The sequence below is a fragment of the Neopsephotus bourkii genome, unplaced genomic scaffold, assembly GCF_033783945.1.
Source record: "Neopsephotus bourkii isolate Nb327-2 ecotype Australia unplaced genomic scaffold, CSIRO-AGI_Nbou_v1 NB_1181, whole genome shotgun sequence".
In the NCBI taxonomy this organism is placed as follows: domain Eukaryota; kingdom Metazoa; phylum Chordata; class Aves; order Psittaciformes; family Psittacidae; genus Neopsephotus; species Neopsephotus bourkii.
Window position 1 is genome coordinate 4440460 of NW_026901666.1, and position 24780 is coordinate 4465239.

The 24780-nt window shown below is 43.1% G+C and overlaps 1 protein-coding gene across 2 annotated transcripts in view; it reads right to left on the reverse strand.

Moving 5' to 3' along the window:
* Positions 1–24780, reverse strand: part of ACVR1 (activin A receptor type 1) — a 63482-nt gene that overhangs the window by 24849 nt on the left and 13853 nt on the right. For both annotated transcript variants that reach the window (XM_061363798.1, XM_061363797.1), the window contains exon 2: positions 4774–4847. In XM_061363798.1, the coding sequence (XP_061219782.1) occupies positions 4774–4840 (67 nt within the window). In that variant the 5' untranslated portion in view covers positions 4841–4847. The remainder of the gene's footprint in view (positions 1–4773; positions 4848–24780) is intronic.

Consider the following 24780-nt stretch of genomic DNA (forward strand, 5'->3'; position numbering starts at 1 on the left):
TATCACTAGTCTTTATTTTCCCACTGAAGACACAGTCTATAATTACAAGTACCTTTTAAAGTAGGGCTTTAACAGTACCACACTACTGCACCACTACTGCACACCTTCCCTTTCAAAATTTCACATAATCATAGAATAACTCAAGTTGGAAGGGACCCATAAGGGTCATCAATTCCAATTTCCCGCTCTTCACAGTACTAAACTTTACCTCACAGATAAAGATTAGCATACCCTACTACACAGATACAATATACATTTAGCTCATGCCTGCGAGTGTTCATAGGATAACCTACACAGCACCACAAGACCTCTTACTGTGTGGCTGAAAAAAAAAGCCAGGTGGCCAAGGATGGACAGAGGTAAATGACCCTTAAACAAACCAGCCTTTTGCTCACCAAGACATGACTTTATAATTTATTCTTCTTCATGAAAGAGTGAGGCAAAGCAAAAAGGAGCAACACCTTCAGTCACTAACTAGTGGGCAGAGAAGCTCCATCTGGTTGCTCTCCTCCAGGCCAGCCCACAGCTGTGCAGCAGGAAGGCGCCGTGCCTCCCTGGTCGCATAGTGAACATGCACAGACACTGCAGTCATCGGCTAACCTCAGGCACACACAGCCAGTCGAGTCCTCAGAACCACTGTGAGCCAGCTTCCCAACCAGAGACCTCTCAGAGTTGTACTATGGCTGTTGTCCCTGTAGCAGGCTTGCTGCTAGGCTTTGAGTGGGATCATACTTTCCAAATGGAAAATCCTGAAATCAAACCAGAAAGCTACAGTTCACCAGGAAGTCTTATTTCAGAGAGCTGCTAAAATTTCTAGTGGAATGAAAGGGACTTCATGCTCAAAGGCCAAAATACGTCAAAGCAGCAATATTAACTCCCTTTTTCGATAACTAGGACTGGGGGAAGATATGGGATTTGCTAGGGCTTCATATCACAATGAACTGAAGATGAAGGAAAGCAGACCTGAAAAAATTACAGTACCTTCAGGGTCCATTTAACTGTAACTCAGTTCTTTTTTGGTGGACAGCTTCCCTTTATGATTCTTAGCCATTTCAGAGAAACAGCAAATAAGAAGCTGGTAGAGATGCCTGCTCAATTCCGAGTTTTATTTTCTCTATGTGTAAAGTAACAAGCATTACACAACAGCCATAATAATCACAGAATCATTTGCATTTTAAAATGATTCTTAACATCGAGTCCACCTTGCACTGCCAAATCCACCACTAAACCATTTTCATGTCATGTCCCTAAACCATGTCACATCCACACATCTTTTAAATACCTGCAGGGATGGCAACTCCACCACTTCTCTGGGCAGCCTATAATAATTGATTTTATATAGGATTTACTAATTTAACAAATGCCTTTGAGGTTTCCAGCATTAAGAAACAGCTGTTTAGCCTTATTATTGTTTTTCATCTTACAAAAACCCCCAAAACCAGGAAAAGCACAAGTGCTACGGCCACTGACCATCAGTTATAAAGCTGCAAGGTTGGGCAGATGTGCCCAGCTCTGCAGAGGGACACCCTGCCGAAGCCCAGCTGCTGGTGACAGAGTGAGGCTGCTCCCAAAGCCAGCTTCCCACCAGCCGCACAGCAGCTTCTGGAGTTCCAGTAGCTCCCAAACACTTCCTGGCTGTGGTGTGACACGAGACCCTTCCCAGACTGCTCACTCCTCTTACCCAAGAGTGAGGCTGCATTTGGTAAGGAAGCCAAGCTGCGAGAGGAGAGTATGGTCCAGATGCCTTCACCACTGGAGAGGGCAGCAGCATCTCCTGCACCATGTTCCTGACATGGCCATCGGAATCAGGAAACTCCATTGTGCACAGTTACCAGTAAGTGACAAACTCCATGCCTAAGCACAGGCATTGCATTATTTAAAAAGTGGTCTGCCTTAGAGCTTAATTTCTTGGGAAATGAAAAGCCTTTTTCCCCACTTTACAGGGCTAATAAAGAAATAACATAGAATCAAGCACTGCAGTAAACCTTTAGAACAAAAGGATTTTCCGGACACTCAAGTAGGGAAGTAATACGTTTCTGCACTTGGAATTCTATACACTGTTTGGTTTTTTTGGTTGGGCTGTGGGTTTATTTTAAAAATGGATCACGTTTAATCTCATCTTCTGAAGCCTAGCAGCAACATAGAACTACTCAAATCTGCCTCTCAATGTTACCCAAAGCTACGTCGACATTTTTCACTCATCAAAAATGCACAAAAACGCACAAAACCCCAAACCTAACACCCTCCCAAAAAAACCCAAACCCACAAAGAACCTAACTGGTCCAAATCACAGTGAAAGTAAATGGACTGATTTGTTATGAAATACATGAGGGGGATCGGAAGGTTTTGTAACTTCTTCTTGTTCTGTGCAAAGGGAAGACAAATCAGTGTTCTGCCCCAAAACATCAACTTTTGAAAGTATTCAGAAAAAGCACATGGGAAAGCACACTGGTCAGGGTGCACCAGCCCCACCACCATGGCCTGCTCAAAGGCAGCAGAGTATCAACTTCCATTCCCTCAAAGGATCTCCAAAGGCATGCTCTTCTTTGATAGACAACCCTTCTCCACAGGTCTGCACCTCTGGGCTTACCACGTTCGCCCTAACACAGGCTGCTGGCACATAAGCACCAACCAGCACTTAGACACTCACAGAACAAAGTAGTGAGTTCTCCCATTGCTCCCAACTGGTGAGGAAACCAAAACCTAGATGAAGATATGTAAATAAAAGTTTGCTGAGGGGTCCATTAAGTATTTCTGCCTCTCCAAACACTCAACCACCAGTTCGGAATTAGGAAACTATTTCCAAAAGGAAACAATAGCACTACTACTATCAAACACAAAAAGGCGGAAGAGCAGTATTGTTCACATGCATTAGATAAGTAACTGCTCACAGAAAAAGAAAACTCATCCTAGGAAGTACAGGGGGAGAAGAAAGGAAGGAATAAAGAAGAAAAGCAAAGCAAGATTGTTGTGTCTCTTCTACAAAGTCTTTCACAGGAGCTCTATCACCGTGAGAGAGAAACACAGGCCCAAACACAAATCTACAGGAAGTGCTACTTGATAAGCTCTCCCTCAGCATGGCAGCTCCATATCATGAACAGGAAACTGTGTTCTTTGTACACATCCAGTTGGCACAGGCAGACAGGCAGCAAGAACACATCTGTGCATCTCCACTCACATGCTCCAGCCCTCCACACAAACTCCATCCAAAGCCTGCTCCAGCTGCACATCTGGCCCAGCTCTACCCTTCCTCACAGCTGAGCAAGGAATGATCCTGTACCTCCAGTATTAGCTCACAGTCCCAGGAAAACAGAAACTCTTGGCATGGATTTAATGACTCTTTTCTTGCTGATCACTTATTGGCATGTTTTCAAGAAAGATAACACTGAAGCCCTAGACCCTCCTTTCCTATTTTTAAGCTGAGTCAGGTCAAATCACTAGGGTATGAACACCTGCAAGGTACCTTTAGAATGGTAGGATGGGTTGATAATGCTGCCCTATGTGCTGCACTGCACGAGCAACACAAGTATCCCATTCCACACACTGAACAAGAGAAATTAACCAGAACTTCAGACATTAACAGGCACCTTTTCCCCATGTTTCTCTTCTCCATCTACTGCTCTTCAAGTTAAGGATGTAAAAGACATGTGATTTAAGATTTCTAATATATAAGCAACTCTGAAAGCCAAAACAAATGTTTGAGAAGCAGATAGCTGCACTTCAAGAGTTGATAAGGTACACTGTGATAACTGCTACCAAACTTTATTTCAAGATACTGTTGTCTCAATAACATTAGCAGTTTAACGTATTCTGACAAACGCTAATCCAATGTTCCTCCCTCTTTAAATTTTGTCTCCTATTCATAGACATGACTGAAGTCAACCACTAGACCTCCATGCATTTTTAATCTTGGTGTTCCACCATCCATTCTAACATTTAACATACTCTGCCTTTTATCATTTGCACCAACATTTCAAGGTAAATGCATTTCAACAGAGTAGCTGTGATAGGTATTTCACAAGGTAAATAAGAGAATAGATATGCCATAACAAACACTAGATACACCTAGAGTCACGTAAATTTTAAAACTGAGAAAAGCAAGTTACTTGCAAAAAATCTTTATTTAGCATTTTTAAAAAAGCGACTTGCAAAGTAGCAATTATGCATCTTTCAGGAGGTCATCTCCTAAAACATCCAGACCACCTTCAAACAGACCATTTCTGCCTCTCCACGGCAGTGGAAATACCCTTCCCCCATTTTGCAGAGGCAAATCTTAACACATTAAAACCCTGATGTGCATGTAAGTGTGCAAACAGTTAATGAAGTTGTCGTTTTCCATATCCAGAAACCTTACTAGAGCAATTGTGGAGAAGTTATCAAACACCCCACTAAATACGCCAAACAGTATTCCCACAGAAAAAATCACTTTATGATAATGCAACACAACTGCACCTCATCCCATGGGCTAGAAAGATCTACTTGTTACATAGCTGAATAATCTGGTGTTCAAATAAGGCTTCCCACACCCCACCCACCCTCAGCCCTGGACAGAGCCATACCGACTGCACATGCTATAATTTTTATACAGAAACGGGCAAAAAATGTCCTTTGAAGCAACTTTCAATATAAAAGCAGATCTCTTGTACCCAAGAGGAGTCCACCCATGCTGTCAGCTCACAGGGCAAGTGGGGTGAAGCCATGCCCAGCAGCTCCAGCAGCTGAGCCACTGCTCAAACCCAGCTCTCCTACAGCACCACGATGCACATCACTCACCTTGCCAGCTCGGAGAGGGAAAGGCCATCATGATCAGCACAGGAAGAATCATCACTCCATCTACCATTGTAGTGCTGCAGAAAGAGAAGAGACATGAGAGCTGTGTACACTTGCACTGCTGTCTTAAAACTTAACCACCCCAAAAATCAGTGTTTAGCTATGCCTTTCATCAGTTTCTTATACAAAATGCAGAGCAACCAAGGTCGACTGGTCTCTTTTTTGCTGTCTTGTTTCCCAAGTAATTTCCTTCATTTAAAACGTTCATAAATTTACTGCAATTTCTTTATTTTTATGGGGTTTTTTTGGTCACAGAAACATCACATGCAACTACACTGCATATATGGGAGCATGCTACTATGAAAACATTAACCTTCTCAGTCCCAAGCAGGTATGTAAAATAGAAGAGACATTCTTTCAACAAGGTTTTAAAAAGGCAAATTACCGTGGTCTGAAAAAGTCTGTAAAACTGCATGTTATTTGGGCATTGAGGGGAAAACAGAAAATATCTCAGCCAAGGAACTCAGAACAACTTTAACCAGCAGAATCAATTGCTAGATGACAAGATCAAGATATATTTAAGGGAAACACCATTCTCAAAAGAGTAATTTCCCAGATTAAGCTGCTTTTCCAAGGGTTTTCCTTTCAGCAGCCCAGCTTCATGCTCCTGCTGTTGAAAACAGGTAACTACATCTTGCATGAAAACAGGGAGCTTCCAGAGCACATATGCAGAAGAACATGCTGCCTCTAAAACAGTAAATAAAGGAGTGAATTATCCTGTGCATTTCAGATCTTTTCCAGGATACTTTGTCTTTACAGGAAAAGAGAATTTTCAGGGTTTTTTTTTATGGTGAAGTAAGAATTATTTAATAGGCTTCTGAAAGAAGATTGTAAGAGTTTCTTAAACTCTGCATTTAACTGATCACCAATATAAAGGAATAGAGATTAACTACAATAACCTTTACTGGGATTTAACCCAACAAGCAGGGCTGGATGACTCAGAAGGGCTTGTCAGTCCTGTGCTACTTTGTTCCTATCAAGACTCTTTGGATAATCACATGCCATAATATTTCAGTTGAAAGCAGCAAAGTGATTCTCCTTGACCAAGTCACTGAGCCATTACCATTCTTCTTACATGTAAGTATTTGTCTTCATTTTTCAGATTTAATTTTACTGAAGCAGATGAAACTTAAATTTTATATTGCCATTTTTCTTTCAGATATCTTCTGTTGCTTCCTTTTCAGATCATTAGGAGACTGCTTAAGTGCTCGATGATGAAAGCCAAGCCATTTACTATATTTGTTTCCTGACATAGATTTGTTTTGCAGAATATGAGAAACATTTCGGTAATTGCTTCACCATCACTTAAAATGATCAAAAATTTCTGAACGTAAGTACTCAACTTCTGTCCTTAGAGAAGGGATGAGGCAGCGCTCACCACAACCTCCAGGATTTTCAAATATCCATTCACCAAGTGACTTTGCCTTCCTCATTCTTGATGCACATCAATGCATTCTTAACACATGCCAATATTTAGCCTTCAACAGTTATGCTGGAAACATGATGAAGTTACACAAAGCATGATCACTGAGCCATCCAGTGCAAAAAGTCTAAACAGCTCAGAGGGGTCTGTTGCTCCCAAAGGGGGATGGCTGCAGGTCACGAGAACGATGCTGTCCTTCCTCCTCAGCCCCTACGTGTGCTTCCTGGGGCTGAACAGCTTACACCAGCATTTTCCTCAGCATTACACCAGGTAAACTCTCTGCAAGTCTAGACAAAGGTGGCTCATGAGACATGCCCTCTTTCTTTCAACACATCAATGGTTCAAAGAGCAGAGGCAGAACACTTTGATTTTAATGATGCCAGCCCGCAGCCGCAGCAGAGCTGGGCAAGCCAGCTGCCCTGGAGGCTGCTGGGCAGAGGGGAGTGCATGGCAAGCCTGGCAGGAACTGGCAGCCAGTCTACCTGGAGAGCCCTTCAAACAGGAGGGACACTGAGCACAAGGGAAATAGCTTTAAAAGAGAGAAAAAATGACTTTAACAACAGAGCAAGTTAAGAGTTAAACAGCAGCATGCGGCTCGCACACAGAGCGGTTGCCAGGGTTTTTTTTTTACAGATTCATGGCTGCATCCTCTATGCTCAATTAAAAAGCAACAGGAGTTGTTATCTGCTGGTGGGGAGCCATCATACCACCTCCAACACTGCAGGTCAGCTCAGAGACCCACACACACTGCAGCCTCCCCTCTAACCGGGTCCCTCCCTCCTCCCAGCACCCACCATGCTCAAGTCCCCCTGCCACCCTGGCCCCTTTTTCAACCCCCTTCTTCCTGCCAAACGTGGCTGAAGCCAGGAACGACCTGCAATGAGTTCAGTTCTGTTCTGTCAGGAAAGGAGGCTGAACACAAGAAACATGAGCTGGCTGGAGTGCAGGAATTTAAGATACAGGAAGCGGACAACAGCATGGAAACCAGGAAAACACTACAAGTTGCAAGTTCCTATTTGTTTTCTTTTCCATTTATTTCTATTCCCTAAAAGATATTTTTATATCTATTCACAAACCCCTGCCCTGTATTTTTCATGGGAAGGAGGAGGAAGCAAATCCAACCTGCATTCCCCTAAAGAGACAACCTTCCACAGCTACAATGGAGAGTTGCAACACTCAGGTTGATAAAATGAGCTCCCCATCCTCTGATTCCACACGTCCCACATCCAAATCAGCATGGGTCGAGACAAACTGCAGTTCAGCAAATACGAGGGATTTTTACCAGTCCTCCCCAAAGTGATCAAATAAGGGAAAAAGCCACAAAACCACAGTAAAAATCATTCTTAATCCCTCATCCACAACACTCTTCAGAATTCCTCTTCAACCAAACCCAACTATGACTTCACTGAGTAACACACCTGAAATTACACCACTTTTTTTGTTAAATGTATTTAAGTGCCCAACAGAAGAAAGGCTGTTATCCTTCCCCTGCTCCACAGCTGCAGGGGAGCTGCACACCCTGAAGAGGGGAAGCCACCTGCGGTGACCTGGCAGGCAAGTGCCAGCAGGAGCTGAGTCAGGGGCTGGATCCTGGTCCTGCGGGTCAGGAACAGCTTGCCCAGTGCCTGCATAAAGTCCTGCCAAAGGACCCCACACTCAGCCCTGCATTAGCAAGCAAGTACTTGAATAGACTTTCTCCATTATAAATGCAAGCAACAACAAAATCAGACTATTATCAGGCATTATGCATTTCACAGCATGCACAGGGCTCTCAAACAAAGACGCCAAATACTAAAAATTTAAACCCTGCTTCTGTGAAACTTTGTTCCTGTAGACACTAATTTTCCCCAAAGCCTCAAAGAATATTTTGCCTCCTTTTGCTCAGAAGTGCTGCGCGTACTTACAGCAGCCTATAAAAAACCCATCCCGCATATACTTATCGCCAATTGAAATCCTGTGCCATATATGTGAGGATTCTGTACAGCTCTGTGGCTTCTGGCAAGCTGCTCATGCAGCCCTCAGCAGGACACAGCCCAGTTACACCACCTCTGCTGGGTCTGCAGACACTGGGAGACTAAAGGAGAGGGAGCCTCTACCCTCTGCAAAATACTGATTTTCCCCTTCAATTCCACTCTAAAAATTAAAAGCTATAAATAAAATTCTTCACTACATCAAAGGCATGTCAAGTCCTTAACCCCTGCTTTAAGACAAGGGAACATTTCAAGTGGCATCAGGCAAGGCCTGCTCTGAGACCAAGCCGTTACCCAGTGCCAGCCGACACTCTGCTTGGACAGTTGAAATCCTGCCAGGATCTTGGGAGAGGTGTCACCATCCCTTGCTGGCTGCCATTTTGCTCAGGGTATGCTGTATCTGCCGCACGCCTGTTAAATCACCAGTTAAAATAAGCCTGGAAGCATGCAGATTGCAAGGGAGCCGTGGGATGCAAGCTGGGAAGGTCCTCTCCCGGGATCCCACTGGGCACCAGCCCTGCTCAGAGCCACCACAGATGCCAAGAAGGGAATGGAGCTGTGGTGTCCTGCGGCTCTCAGAGGTTTCTGTTTTTCACACTCATCTGCATTTCCCTTTCAGGTTACCCCAGATGCAAACTGCAGACACAGCAGAGGATCAGTTTAAAGCTCCTGATTCCATTGCTTTAAAAAAAAATGACTTTCACAAAAATCAAAACAAAAACAATAAAAACAACCCCCCACATCCCCACCAAAACATAAAAACAATAACACATATGTATGAACCAAAATTTGGCTCTACTGACACAAGCAAGCACATCTCTTCCACTTACTACTTATTTAGAAAGAAAATACATGAACAAAACATTCTTTTATAAAACTCCATAGCAAGTTACTATGAATCTAGAGATACATAAGACATCCAGTTACTGTCTGGTGTTTGAATTCATGAGAACGTTTTCTAAAGGGGAAGATTGGGATTTAATCCAGAAAGAGAAAGAGGAACTAGAAAGCAACCAGCAAAAACGCACAAAACTGATTTTCCTTTCTAGACATACCAATCTTCACAGCCATCTACCCATGACTCCTCAGCACATCCTGCAGCCCTCTCAGCTGCAGAAGCCACCACAGGGCATTCCCACCACCAACACCTGGGTCAAACCTATCAGGGCTATGCTGCAGAGCTGGAGGCAGGAAGCAGCGACTGTGTACACCTATGTATAGTGAAAAGAAGGTAATTTGGTTTTAACTTTTTCCTACAGAAGCAAATAAGAAAACCTGAAACTTGCTGTAGGTCACAGTGGAAAAGTCTCTTTTAAAGCAGCAGCTAACAGATTTTCAAACTCTTCTGTGAAGCTCAGGCAACAAGGTGAACCTAGCTCCAGAGCAGGCACCTCATACCTACTCTCAAGTCAGCTCTGGGCTCCGAAGAAGCAATCACTTAAAGTTTTCAGAATCCTAAATGAAGAATGAAAAGTGTATCATATGGTAGATAGAATACTTGGTTAGCATACCCAACTTAACATACAGATATGCAACTGATTTTTTTGATAACTGCTGTAATTCTTGCTGTTTGCATTAATAAAGTCCCAATTCACTTAAAAAGTCCATCCTGAAAGCCACAATACCTTTTGTACTTTCACAGCAAATGGAAATCACTTTCTCTTTTCTTCCTAAGATAACTATTTGTCTCCTGCCAAATCACTCCTTTACAGCCTGACAGCAACATGGGGGTGAGGGAGACCTCAGATCCAGAGCTGGGACTCTTGCGATCACTGCCACAACAAGCCGCAGGGGAGAGCAGAACCAGGAGCTAAGATGACATGAAACACCCCACCAACAGCAGCATAGACTGTGGAGAAAGGGTGTTTAGTCTCCAATGCCACCACACAGATACAGAGCAAAGACCACGCCAGACAAAAGAACAACTCCAATTAGTGAAGAAATTAAAGATTACAATTCATCTCAATATGACAAAGACATGGGAACATGAACCATTAGAGGCGTTCAGACTTTTCTGATGAGATCAGAGGCACCCACACTATCACTGACAGTCCCAGTGGCTCCCTGCCAAGAGCCCAAGGGCTGTACATATTTTGCATGTACCTCACCAGATTTGTATCAAAAGAAAACATCCATAATGCTAGATTGTAATTCTACCATCCACACAATAGCCACACACAAGCTAAATTCATCAACAGCTGTGTCTTTAGAAGGAAAGCCATACATTCAAAAGCAATAATTCACTGCTTGCTTTTTTCTTCTTTTTTTAATTGAAACTCACACAAGCTAACTAACAACCTCAGAACAGCCCACACAAAGGCATTCCTAACGTCAGAGAATGGCAACCCTGCGTATTCTTTCTGAAAGTCTAAACTTTGTTGCCAGAATTCAGCAAGATGGAAGCCAGCCACAAACTGCATTTGGCATCCACCTGCAAGCGCACAAGGCACACATCAATACGCTTCAGCTCAAGAAAATCTGCAAAAGATTGCCACCTTGAAAGGCTGAATGTCTTGGATTCAAATAACAGAGTGAAGTGTGCAAGACACTGGTTCTCCTACACACTTATTCAAAGCAAGTATCACGACACTGCTGAATAAAAATAAAACCACCAGGAGGAAAACAATCCACACAATGTAAAATATCACACAAGTTACTTTTTATGAAGTTAATAGCTCTGAATATGCCCATGAAGAGCCACTCCTTAGGTTCTTAAAAGAAAATGAAAGAGGTAACAAAGAACAAGTGCCACTTACAGAAACAAAATCCTGTTTGATCTCCCTCCTGGCATATGCCAGTACAAATCCATTTATTGCCTATGCTGTCACCCAAAGGTTCCAGCTGACGCACCAACTGCAGAAGTGCCATAGCATGGGATCACAAATAATAAACATTCACAATGTCAGGGTGGGGGGGACATACACATGACAACACAGAGCGACAACACAACCACTTACCCAAGAGAGAGAAAAACACCTTACCTAGGCAAAGAAGTGAACCCAGTGCAGCACCAGCCCCTTCCCAAGTGGGGTGGGGAGGCATGGGTCACACACACAGAGGTCCTCCTTTAATGGGGAGAAGGCAGAGATCCCTGGTGCTCACAACAAGGCAATTCCCAGGGAACAAGCCAAGCAGCTGAAGGCCCAGTATTCAACAAGAAGCACAGAACAGACCAAAAATAATGCTAGCTTCCCCATGTGGGTCAGCTGGTAAGCAGGGGGACTCACAACCTTGTATGTGAGCTGAGGACAGCTATATGAAGTTCAAGGAGGCTAAGCGCTGGGTCCTGCACAACCCCATGCCATGCTACAGGCCTGGGGAAGAGTGGCTGGAAAGCTGCAGGATGGAAAAGGACCTGGGGGTGTTGGTTGACAGATGCTGATTATGATCCAGCTTGTGTCCAGGCAGCCAAGAACATCCTGGCTTGTATCAGCAATAGTACAGCCAGCAGGACCAGGGCAGTCATAGGCCCCTTGTACTGGGTACTGCTGAGGCCACACCTTAAATCCTGTCTTTGGTTTTGGGCCTCTCACTCTAAGACAGACATTGAGGTCCTGAAGCATGTACAGAGAAGGGCAACAAAGCAGGTGAAGTGTCTGGAGCACAAGTCTCATGAGGAGCAACTGAGGGAACTGGGGTTGTTCAGCCTGGAAAAGAAAAGGAGGCTCAGGGGAGACCTTATTGCTCTCTACAACTGCCTGAAAGGAGATTGTAGTGAGGTTGGGGTCTGTCTGTTCTCCCAAGTGAAACAGCCTCAAGTTAAGGTTTCAATTCCTTACCCAAAAAAATTAGTTGTTCAGCACTGGAGCAGGCTGCCCAGGGTGGAGTCACTATCATTGAAGGGTTTTAAAAACATACAGATATGGCGCTTAGAAACACTGTTTAGTGGTGGGCTTGGCAGTGGTGGGTTAGCAGTTGAAGTTGATGATCCTAAATTGCCTAAACAATTCTATGATTCTATGTGGGCAGCAGAACCTGTGTGGCTGAAGGAGACAGAAGTGGCTTGTGAGGAAGTCCAAATATGAAGATTTGGGTTCTGTGTAGGTATTGCCTCAATACAGGTGTCTTACGCAACCCAATACTGGATGGCTTACTCAAACAATGAAGTAAGCACAGACATTTTTAAATTGATTTAAAACCCTCAATATATACTGCAAGTTCCTGGTGCCTTTGAAGACACATGCATGTCTTTCCATATCGTTTACTGCCTTGCAGGGTAAATAAATTCACCAGGAGGCAGCTATCAAGGATTAACACTGCACCATGGAATAGCTTTCCTCTGCAGAGCCTGACAGAAGCGTAACTTAAACATGCTCATGTTCATATGGTTCATTAATTATGTCATCGCTATGAGCATCTTGGAAGTTAGGTATGGAATTCCAAATGTGCAAATAACCAGGTACACATGGTTTCATTTATACGGGCAAATTAACAGACATTAAATTGCAAGCAGTACCATGAGACAGTCAAGCAAAGAGTCAAGCATGCAGTAGCTTCATCTGAAGATACATTTGCCCGAGGCATTGAGTAGGTATCAGTTCAAGACATTGTTAGATATACATGAATTATTGTGGCTTCTCACATATTTCAAACATAAACAAAGATGTTATTATACTACCTATGTCTTACTGCTACACAGGTATTATTACTACATGGCACACAGACAGTTCCTACCAGAGGGCAACACTGCATTCTGTAATTGCCATGAAAGAGGCCCCACTGCACAGCTGCAGTTTCTTGGACTTTCAGTTGTAGACAGCCTTAGGTAGCACTCACTTTGCTAAGGCCATTCCAAGTGTCCAAACTGGAGACAATTTCCATTAATATCTGGCAACTTAATCTGTGTGGGGCCTTGGGCATAAGAGGCAAGCAAAATGTCCTTTCAAATCCTGCTGCAAAACACACTACTTTTCTGATATAGCTGTTCAGAAGCCAGAATCTGCTGTCAGATCTCAGCACAGAACTTCCACTGAAGGTATAAACTCTCTCTAAACAGTAAACCAGAGGTGAATAAGACCCAACACAAATATTTTCAACTGACAGATTCTCAGAAATCACCTGTAAAAGATGTTTCTGTGTTCTTCAGAAAGTCACCACACAAACCCAAAATGAGAACAGTAACAGCTACTTATTTTCACTTACTCAAAGTCTGCCTCTTTGAGACTTGGCCTGCTTTCATCCAGCTAGCAGTATGTTATTATTAAAGATTTTATCTGTGCAGTATGTGACGAAGGAGCACAGGGAAGAACACACTTTCACAGCTTGAAGGTGTTTCAGAACTGCCTGTTAAACACTGTTTCTATCCTGTCCTGGGCGTGTTTGTCTTGAAAGGAAAACAAGAAGTATGGGCAGAAACACTGAGCCTAGATCATAGCTGCATAGAAAAGGCATATAGTCAGACAGAGGATCAGAGTAAGGTTTTATTAGGATATTGTTTCACAACCAGTCTGGACCAGTCTAAGACACAGGGAGTGCCAAAACTGGTCATCCAATCATGTCCTCAGCTCCCTGCCATCACACTAGGCAGGCTCCCATCCCTCCACTTCGCTGCAGTGATTTCAAGGCCATGGGATAAACCAGATGAGGCCACTGATCAGACCACACGCTGTTTAGTCTTCACTGTGACTAAACATGTGAGGCTCAGCCCAGCAGTGCAATGGTGACAGTGCTAGCAGAGGAGAGGTAGGAGGAACACAACTCCTCTCAAATATGGGCATCCCTTCAGTGGCAGCAAAATCAGAGGTTGATAAAACATATACACCCCATAACCCCAAACCCAACCAATGAATGATACTGAAAACACACCTTCAGTTAAGACACACAGCAGGGTCTTAACTGCCCCCTAGCCCTTCAATTTAAACATTTTTTAAAAGCAAAATCCTAACTACCTGCCAAGTAAAGGAATATTTTCATCAGAACATTCCTCTAGGGTTTTTTTGGGGTTTAGTCTAAAACAAAGCTCCCAATTTTTTTTACTCACTTTCACTCTCCTTTTGCCAAGCAATTGTCAGCTCCCCCTCCTAACACAGGCTCAGTTCAGCACAGCACCCTCCTAGCAGACTCCTCCTTGCCTGTTCATGAGAGCCCTGAAGGGAAAACTGCTGGTATATCCCCAAATAATACCTTGCTCCTGAAAACCTGAACACCCCCAGTCAACCCTGGGAAAGTTTCAGAAGGAGGCCTGGGAGACAGGATGACAGAAGATCTCTCTGCCCTGCAGTCCTACCAGATGGTCAAATACCTTACATCATCACTTTGGACTGACACCAACTATTAAAACCGCTGCACTTATGTCAAGCCCTGCAGACGTCCAAGGTTATGTCACAGTTTGTGTACACTACCAAGACAGTGAACATGACCCTGTCCTACAGTTTAACTCTTCCAGAGACTTGCATTACAACCTTAACAAAAACCTGGAGACAGCTGAAATTGGGACCTAAGTGAGATCAATGACTATTAATCTAAGATCAGGATTTTATAAGCTTTCCATTAATCATTTATATATTACACAGATTGCCTGTTAAAACTTTCTTGCAGAATATTTCATAAACATTTCAGTTGTGTGGGCTGAAAACTAATATTTAGATTCAGTATCAATAAAAATCCTATTTTTTCCCCCTCAAAAAAAAGTTAATTTTTTTTTCAATTCTGTTCTCTTTTGCTTTTATGCAGATTTTAAATGCACATTTCTTTGCCTTAGGTTGGTTTTGTGGGTTTGGTTCTTCTTGTAGTAGAGAAGCTAGGGTCTGATTATATTATGTGAATAGCATTTAAAGACCATCTGGAAAGCCCTGCTGGAAGATAAGAAATGTAGTCTGGTTGCTACAAATGTATTAATTAAGCAGTGTCTCATTACAGTCTAGTTCTGTTGTCACACATGCAGGGACCCTAAGAGGTGCAAATGTTTCTTTTGTTTTCAGCCTCTAATGTTATCAGGCCAAATCAGTCAGAGCCAAACTCAGTGAGTTGATGGAGCTGCTGGAAGCTCTTTCACTGCCACAGGACTTGTCACCCTTATCTCTGTCAGTATTCCACCACCAGCAAGGACCCTCATTTGCACATCTCTAATCCCAGTGGGATTTTGCCTGCCTAGGTAAATCCGAGCCTCAGCAATTATTTTCACATGGCTGTGACGACAAGAATACTTACATTCAGCCCCTTAGCCCAAGCACCCTAATGAGAATGCAAGTTGTCCATTCCATTGGCAGAATGTAAGTGCAGCCTGATGCAGCAAACACACAGCCTTTTGCTAAAATAAACCCACCAAATCTATACAAATGAGAAGGACGGGAGAGCAGAACGTGCAGAGCCACAACAGTACACAGTTGCTGGGTAGAGAGAGCTGCTGTGTCAGAACTGCTGGAACAGCCCTACGACGAGTGCCCTTGCATGTCACCATGGTGAGGGGCACAGAGGAGAGAGGGGACTCCAGGACAGCCAGGCTTTACACCCCCAACTTGCTGCTCGTGGATTACACTGGGATTAGAACAGCATTCTTCAGGAGTGATGGGCTTCTACAAAGTAGAAAAGGTTAAGGGATCTGAAAAAAATCAGGTATTTGTACTGTGTACCACTTAAAGCTCCACTGTTCCCAAACACCAGTGAGCCAAGGAAGCCAAATACAAATTAACAAAATATTTTTAGAACAATCAGACTGAGAACAGAAGTTCCTAACACTCCACAGGCACGTGTCGCTGAACAGCCTTTCATCTCATCAGATTCTTTCATTAAACTGTTACTTTGGAATCCAAAGAGTTGAACGCAATTAGCAATCCAGAGAAGAAGGAAACACCCTGCTGCACAAGAAAGTAAAATTCCTCAGAGATTATATTACACCACCTCAGAATTTTAACAATACTGTTCTACAATTTGGTCTTGCCTGTTTGGACAGGCTGGAGATGTATTATTCTGTTCTTAAATACAAAGTACAGACAAAACCAAGTTGTATTACAGGCCTGGTGGTCTACAACCTTTCTTTTTCTGCTGACATCATGCAAGTTAGACAGTACCGTGCAGAGACATACAGAACCTTAAAACATAACCTCAGTCATCTCTTTACAACAAATGTAACCCAAAACTGATTTTAAGGAGCTAGTATGATAAAGGGCTGTTGGTTTTCTTTGCATCCTAGAACTCTCCCATATTTGTCCACCCCCTCACCCCACCCTGCAACACCAACCTCAAGTTACCTCTGCTGCTGTTCACTTCACGGCTTTACTCTGTTTCACCCTCCACCACAATCCTTTCCCATTGCTCTGCTCCAGCTCCCTTAAGGCATCCTTGCAAACTGTTCTCACCTGAGGCTTCATAAGGCTCCATAACCTCCACCACAGGTCCCTGCTCTGCTCACATTTTACCTGTGGCAACCCCACCTGTCAACACTAATCCAGCTAACATTCAGACCTGTATGCTAAAACGGCTTGAGATCTTTCTTTCCAAATCACTCTGCACTGACATTGGCTTAGTTGCTGTTTTAGCTGTGTCTGTCTTGATCTCACAGGCAAACATCTGTGCCACTCCTGGTAACAGAATTACCCTTTCACAGTCACAACTGACATTCATCATTGCCACCCTACACAACCCTCAGCTTAATAATCGGGCATATTGTCACCTCTCCCTACATCAAATTTATTCCAAATATATACAATTCTGACACTTCCTTCCAGAGCTGTTAAGTGTTCGCTTTCCACCTATTTAGCTGTAAGCTTTCTAATTCACACATCTTACATAGCCTTGCCAAACCTGACCGCACTCATGTATCTTCAGAGAACTGTTCCATATATTTACCCAGACTTCTGTTTTAATTGGTGTTACAGATGCCAGAAGCAATCGATCAAATTACTATTTAACAGCTAAATTACTGTGGCTGACCTCTTGCATACTCCTAGCTGCAAACATGAAGGAAAACACAACCCAAATTCTCTTTACAGACAAATCTAGCTTTGGATCTCTGAATGAAGAGCCATCTAAGAGCAACTCATCTATGATCATGTAGAAACGAAGCTATACTCTTCATTAAAGTGAGCTTATGACACATATCCACTGGTGATTTCCAAGGTTCTTCATCTCCACACGGAGGATTCAGCCATGATCATTAACAGAACAGGCTGAAGACAATTAAGTCAAAAATAACCCTCACCAACTGCTTCTGAAGGAAGTGCCCAAACATGCTTTGGGTCAACAGCCCTCCTCACTAATGGGAAGTGATGGAGTAAGAGACTGTTCTGAATAGGATACAAGATAGCACTTGTTTCTGCAGAGCAAGTGACCACACCACTTTCTTTTCAGCATCAGGAAATACCTGGCATAAAGCCAAATGAATAAGATGGAGAAAGCACAAGTTAAAGGAGTAAATATACTTCCCTGAAAGTATCCCCTGGATAGTTATTGTCATGAACCTGCCAGCACAGACAGTAATAATGATTAAAAGGTCCAACAGTCAGTATGAAAAGATATCCAGGTCATTGCTTAGTGGAAATGGAAAGCTAGATCAGTCAGAAAGGCCAGATCTACCTCCACAGGAATCTGTCAAGTTTTCATCTATTTCCTGGCCACAAGACAGGCTCTTCCAAGTTTCATGCTGCAAAACTTTCCACTCTAACAGCAACAAAACACAACCTCAGGTTCTCACCAGTGTGGATCTAATTCCAAGTGCTCTGAAGTTATCAGGAACACCGTTGTAGAGATAACGCCATGTCTGCCTACAAGCATTCAGTTAGGTGAGAAATCATCTTAGCTTCAGCTGGACTAGACGCTAGGGAAACCACAATAAAGTGGACTGAGGCATCCAAAATTATTCTCAGAAAATAGGCCAGACCAGGCATGAAAACATCTGGGCTTGGCTTGAATCATGAACCACATGAGCCAGACACCCCACTGCTGCCTCCGGGCAGCAGAGCGAAGGAATGCAGAGCAGCACAAAGGTAGGCAGCAGGACTCTCCTACACCCAGATTTTCTTTCCCCATCTTCTTCCAGCAAACATGTACAACAGCACATTTATTCTGAAGTTCTCCCTACAGCCCACTCCTGTAGGATTTCTAAGGATGGTGCTTCTGGGACATCAAGCAATGCTTATAAAACCACAGCTGATCAGACAGCCAGCTCCAGGCATGTACTTCTACCTCTGTGGTAAACAACAAGGCAAAAAGGGTTAAAGCATTACAATCCTAGCCTACGTTAACATGCATGTCTAACTGGCTGAGACCATACATGCATGCTCCAAGTATCTCTTACTATGTAACACCAAAACACACCAGGTCCCTCCCACCCGCCAAAAACACAAAGCCAAGCCTTTGTTTCGATAAATTACGCAAATTGTGACATAGACAAGTTTATCAAAGATAAAAGCAGCAAACAGACAAGACTTCAGATACCACAACCTGCAACAGCTTGGCTCCCCTGTAAATAAGATGAGTCTGTGTCAGCATTATTAACTTTGAGTTTTATAGTATTAAGGCAAGTGAACTGATCATTTACACAAACTGCTCACAGAAATCGAAAAACCCTGAAGGACAACTATGCCACAATGGAAGGGATAAGCAATGGGAGAAGGAGGGCACTGACCAGAAATTGCTATTTCCTAGACTTGAAAATGAAAATAAAAAAAAATAATTATTAAGAAAGAAATAAGCAGAACTGCGTCAGCCATTTTAAAAATAAACTGCTCAAACATTTTAGGAATAAGCATGACAGGAGGAACAGGTCAGGAAGAGACACAGAACACAGCACATTTATATATTTAATACAATGTAACATGGAAAACAGATTATTATGCATAGAACCTATAGGCTAGTACAGGAAATTGCATTCCTGGCCACTACATATACTTCTAACAAGCATTTCAGCAGTTTTGATTTATCCTGGTCCCTTTACTGGAAGCTGCCACTACCGCATGTGGCTCAAAGCTGTCCAGAAGAGGCCAAGACTTTTATACCTATGTTTTGGAATGGAGTGCCATCTGGTATACACCAGAAACAGAGCTTGCAGCTTAGCTTCCTACAGAAAGAATCGAGCACATGCACACTCAAACCATTCTGGCAATCAGTGGAGCTCTTCAGAGGGATAAGCTTCTAAAGCCACACTGGTGCTCCAAGACAAAACTCTGAAGAGCCCTCTGCCCCTCAAAAGAGGTGTCACTGCCATCCAATTGCCCCAGCCTTGTGCCACCACCCAACATCCACAGTCAGCTACTGAAGGTGAGCAAGTAGGACTCTAAGATGCCGGGGAAGGGGAGGGGGGAGAAGAAAGGGGGCTAAGTATTAACTTTTAACTGGAGGAAAACAAAAAGGGGGGAGGGCTTTGCAGACCAAGCAAAACCCCACTGCTATCCAAGGAAGCTAGTGTTTTACTTTAATACTTCCCAGTCTCTGCAGCTGTCTCCTCTCACAGTTGGCACTGATCACCACCAATCTGGGACTTACTGCCAGTGAAGAGGCATTGTTTTACTGGCTACTTAGGCAGTGAGTGCATCATTAATGGAAGTTTTATCTCCCCATTTTTCCTGTCAGTACAGAACCAGCCAGTCTGACTCTGTTAACATTAAGAATGCTTATTTTTCCCCTACTCACTATCTCCAAGCCAAAACAACATCTGGAACTTTAGCCTACCATACAGAGAAGAGAGACAGATTAAAAGTGGAAAAAGCTACACACCAGCTTCCAGAGCTTTATATGTTGCTCTTATCCGTATTTCCCACACATACCTTCCGAAACAGCTCTGCTGGTAGAAAAAAACGAGTCACTCAGACTCTCAACACAATGTAAAAGCCTTTCCATTTCAAAAACATCTCAAAATGATTATCAGAAAAATAACAGGAACAAAACTGATATGAAAGTTTAGAGTAAGAATTGACCAATGCTCTTTAAACAAAACAAAGGTGACATACCGGTGACCTAGAAAAGGAAATTAAAGAAATATTACTGGTGTGTGTTACTTGTTAAAGTAATGGAAAAACAACCTGGCGCCATTTCAGCATACATAAATGTCCCACTTTAACAGACAGCTGTCTCCAGTATCATTTAAGTATGCTTTTTGCTTAGATCATGTTCAATGAATCATGAAAATCAATACAGAGAAAAACATAAAACCATGCTGTAGACAGGCACAGAGATCGAGCAAGTACCAACTAGCACCAGCCTTTTCTGGAGAAAGACATGCCAAATAAACACAGACTAGTTTTTCCAACAACATTTCTTTAACTCTTAGTAGTTAATTAACAAAAGTCACGACTACTGGTTATTTTCTAACCAGCTATCACACTGAGGAGAATTACAAACGTAAGGCTTACCTCCAAAGAAACACTCTCCCACTTGTTTGCCTGCCTTCTCCCCCCAAGAGACGGCACACCTAGTCTCAGCAAAGACCTGGCTTCCAGCCCAGCACTCAGCTCCCCACCACGGTGAGCATGCAGCATAACCGGGCGCTCCGGGAAAACGGAGCCTGGCGATCGTGGCAGGGATGTTTTCCACCCACTGCTCACCAGCAGCACACACCAACTGAGGCCAGGACTGACTGAGCATTGTGCTGCCTGCAGTTGGTCCAGCACTGTGGGCCTGCTGCAAAACCCACCCTTAGTCCTCACAGCAGCAGGTGTATCAAGCCAGCACTGCCTCCCATCCTCCCCACGATGCTGCTGTGTGCAAAGCAACGAATGCTATCACAGAAGGAATTTTCTTTCCTGTAGCGTACAGACCCCCCGAACAAATTATACAGTTCATAGTCCTGGGCCACAGAAAGCTGCCCTGCTGATGAAGTGCTGCGAAACGCTATTTTTTTCAGCTGACAATCACATAAAATGAATTTGAATGACCAAAGCAGAATAAAACGTATGTTTTCAGGAACAAACAAAATGTGTCACAGGTTTCTAGATCTAGCAGCAGGGTTTTAACATAACACAGACTGGAAACCAATTAAAATAGTTCCTCCTAAACAGAATCCATCATGTTGCAAGTGGAAGGACAGAGTGCCAACCACTACATTGTACAACCATTTTAACTAAGTCTTACAGCAATGACGATTGGCCTCAAATAGACATCTCATGCCAACTTTGGGGAAGCAACAACAGCATACGCTCAAATGGTAACTTGCTACTGAATACATACAAAAAAAAAAAAATCTCTATGAAACACTTCAGAAATTACTAATGTTTTAGCAGAGTTTTCCTTTGCACCCAGCTCTTGCCTATATCCAAGGCACCTAGTAACTTTCTAGCTATTTCCTTTCTGAATAGAAGGATTAACTAGAAGCAATAACACTCAGAAGGACTGTCATAGCAGTAGCCTCCCCACACCCTCAGACTCACTAACAGCAAGCTGTGCCATCACCTAGTGCCCCCTGCCACTACAGATCTCCAAATCCACACTGCAGACAGCCTGGCACTCCAAATAATGCTAAGCACAGGAGAGCAAACAAGCGAATCAGAGCCAAATAAATTAATGCTTTATCAGTGCTTTAAATAAATCATTTTTTCTATGTCAGCTGGCTGAACAAACACAGAAATTACTAAAACAACTCCAAAACTCCCAGAATTGATTGAATAATATGAACTTGGCAATTTGAGTTCATAAAAAAAAAAAAAAAAAGAAAAAAAAGCCATCCCTACTGATTCATGCAACAGTCAGTTGCCTTCTCTGGGTGTATCATTCACTGTGGACATGGAGAAGATTGCATTTGTCTGTACAACTGCACTGTAGTTCAAGCTTTGGGCTTGAACTAACTGTTGCCTGATGGAAGGGAATTCCTTCTTGTCCTACTTGCAATTTTTACAAAGGATCATCTAAGATTCCTCATGGATTCCCAGAGCAGAGACAATTGAGACCAGGACTGGCAGAGCTTGCAACTAGCAAACCAGTGAACTGCTACTGCAGGAAGTTCCTTGCTGGTCAGGTTTGGTTTTTTATGAAGAACCACTTATACAAAGTATCTCTGCCTAGAATTTTCCTGAACAAGAGCAATGCAGTATTTTCTTAATATCTAGTTCATGACAACGCATTAAACTGCAATTTAGCTACCTACAAAAGTTACATGGCACTTAACTAAGCCAATTAGCTAAGAAAAGCACTTTGATTTCTCCTCTTATGTTCCCTGACTAACACCATGACCATTTTCACTCACTCCAAGTCCTTCAAGACGATCACTTTCACTCCATATTCTGGAACCTCCCCTATCCTTCACCTTCCCCCACTTGCCTTCCAGCTCACGGACTCTCCCTTTGGCCACCTTCCCTTTCAGCTATCTTCTGCTCTAGAGCTTCAACAAACACTAAATAGCAGGTAATCTTCAATCTTGCAAGTCTTTACAATTCTTACAAAAGGATTAGATTGAACCTGAGCTAATATCAGAGACAAAAGGTAAAAAAGGCAGTAACGAATGGTGCCTGAAATATTTTCTCCTTCAACCACACAGCCAACAGGAATGTGGAGCCTAGGGTCAATCTCATCCCTGGCACCTCAGCAGCAGAAGGCTAAGAAGAGAGCGGAAATTCACTGCCTCTGCCACCCTCACACCTTTTTTTTTTTTTTTATGTAGCTTTCATAACTGAATGCAGTGCTTGATCTCAAAATACTTTTCTCCCTTTTTTCCCTATCAACTCTGAAGGGTGCAGCCAGGGTGCCAACCAGCTGTGATATTTTGCAATGACATTCAATGTTCAACACAGCAGCTGGGGTTTGGTGAAGATAAGTGTTGCTGGACACAACACTGATCCACAGATATAAAAATCATGCTCTAAGGCAGATAATACTAATGAGACTTCTTACCTGCAGCTGTTTAGAAGGCCATGGATTTCTGGACCTGCAACTGTACATTACCTTCCAGTTCTCAAGCATTAATTAAACTATACATACCTCACTGTTACAGTTCATCTATTTTCTTCCTTTAAAGTCCTTCAACTCTTACACCTATGTATGACCAATCTCATACTAGCACCACATGTAAGACAGAGAGCCTAAGGCACGTCTTGCCTACAAACTCCTGGGAACATGAATTCTTGCAAAGGCTTTGCCTGATGGTCTGTATTTGACCATATCAAGTGCAGCCTGAGCTGGAGAGGAAAGGGTAAGAGATGTCTGAATGGCTGTTATCGCCTGTGCTAAAGCCTGTGCTGCCATTGAACCTTGACACAGGCACTAGCAGCAGCGCCAGCTCAGTGCAGGCAGACTGAGCCATGGTACAGAGCCCAGAAGCTCTGTGGTTCCCACAAGCAGGACTGCAAAGAAATCAAAAGGCTCAAAATAATTTTGTGGTAAACGTCCTAGGGCAGAGTTGCCAAACTAGCAATTCTGGGGAGGGCTGTACGAGCTAGGGATCTCTGCAGGTCTGCACTGCTCCCCAAGAGAAAACAATCCTTGGCCACCTGAAAATCCAGCCAGTCTACACAAGCTGCTTCAGGCAAGCACCACCACACAGAATTATTCAGCACTATATAGAATATTTCCATCCTTCCTAGGCTACTCCAGTTCTCTGAACCACAGCTTTAAGGGCTAAGCCACACTGGCGTTAGAGAAATTCCCTTACAGAATGGTAAAGGTTTCTTTGGACCTTCCACAGCACTTTAAGAGTTCACTCCTTCATCCTCTTCATCTCCTCCCTCAAATTCAAAAACCTTACTCTTACAAACGCATAAAACCACAGTGACATTATTTCAAAGCATTTCATATCCCCAACCCATCTCAGCTCACACTGGATAAATCCACAGAATGAACATGCAATACCCCTTAGTACAGTCACACTGTCTCTTTTGCTGCAGCCATTCTGCTCAAGCAGCAAATTCTGTACGCAGGATGGACACATGGAATGGAAGTTTCTTTGGACTCCTAACAGGAAAAAATTAGCTACAGAAAATGTAAAATAAGCCCTACTGAGTAATTATGTGAGCATAATAATACAAAGAAAGGCCAAGCAAAATTCAGTGTTAAAAACAAATCAACCCAAGAAAACCCCACACCAGCTGGGTCTTTACCTGGTTTTCTGAAGTTGTCGAAACAGCATTTTATATTTGCACAGGTGGAATACTCATTTCAGGTTTTGGTATGTATATAAGTCCTTCCAAGTTGATCAAGGCAATTTAAATTACCAAGGTGAGTCACAATTTAACCATTACACCTGATTTTGCACTTATTTTTTGTTCTTTTCTAAAGAAAGGTTAATTATTGTCCAACACAAGTGAACATATTGTTAAAACTAAATATGGAGACTTAAAAAAAAGATTTCGGGGGGGGGGAGGGGGGAAGCAGCCTTGTTAAGAGTTATCAGGGGACAAAAGAGAAGAAGATAACTTCTGACTGTTACTAAGATCATGCTGTGTCAGCTTGCAGTAATGAGAGGTACAGCCCCAGAGTTTCTGTAGCAAATCTTTGCTCACTCCAACCCATAATTCAGGCAAAAGCAATGCAAAAACTATCTGCTTAACAGAGAGAGAGAAACAGAACAAGTGTGCTCTAAAAGAAGCACCCAGCACAGGAAGGAGTGGGCACACAAGCAGCAGCTCAGGTGAAAGGGTAGCACAAGTCACAGCTGTTGAGGAAGGGCTGTTTTACACTGTTTGGCATATTGCATCA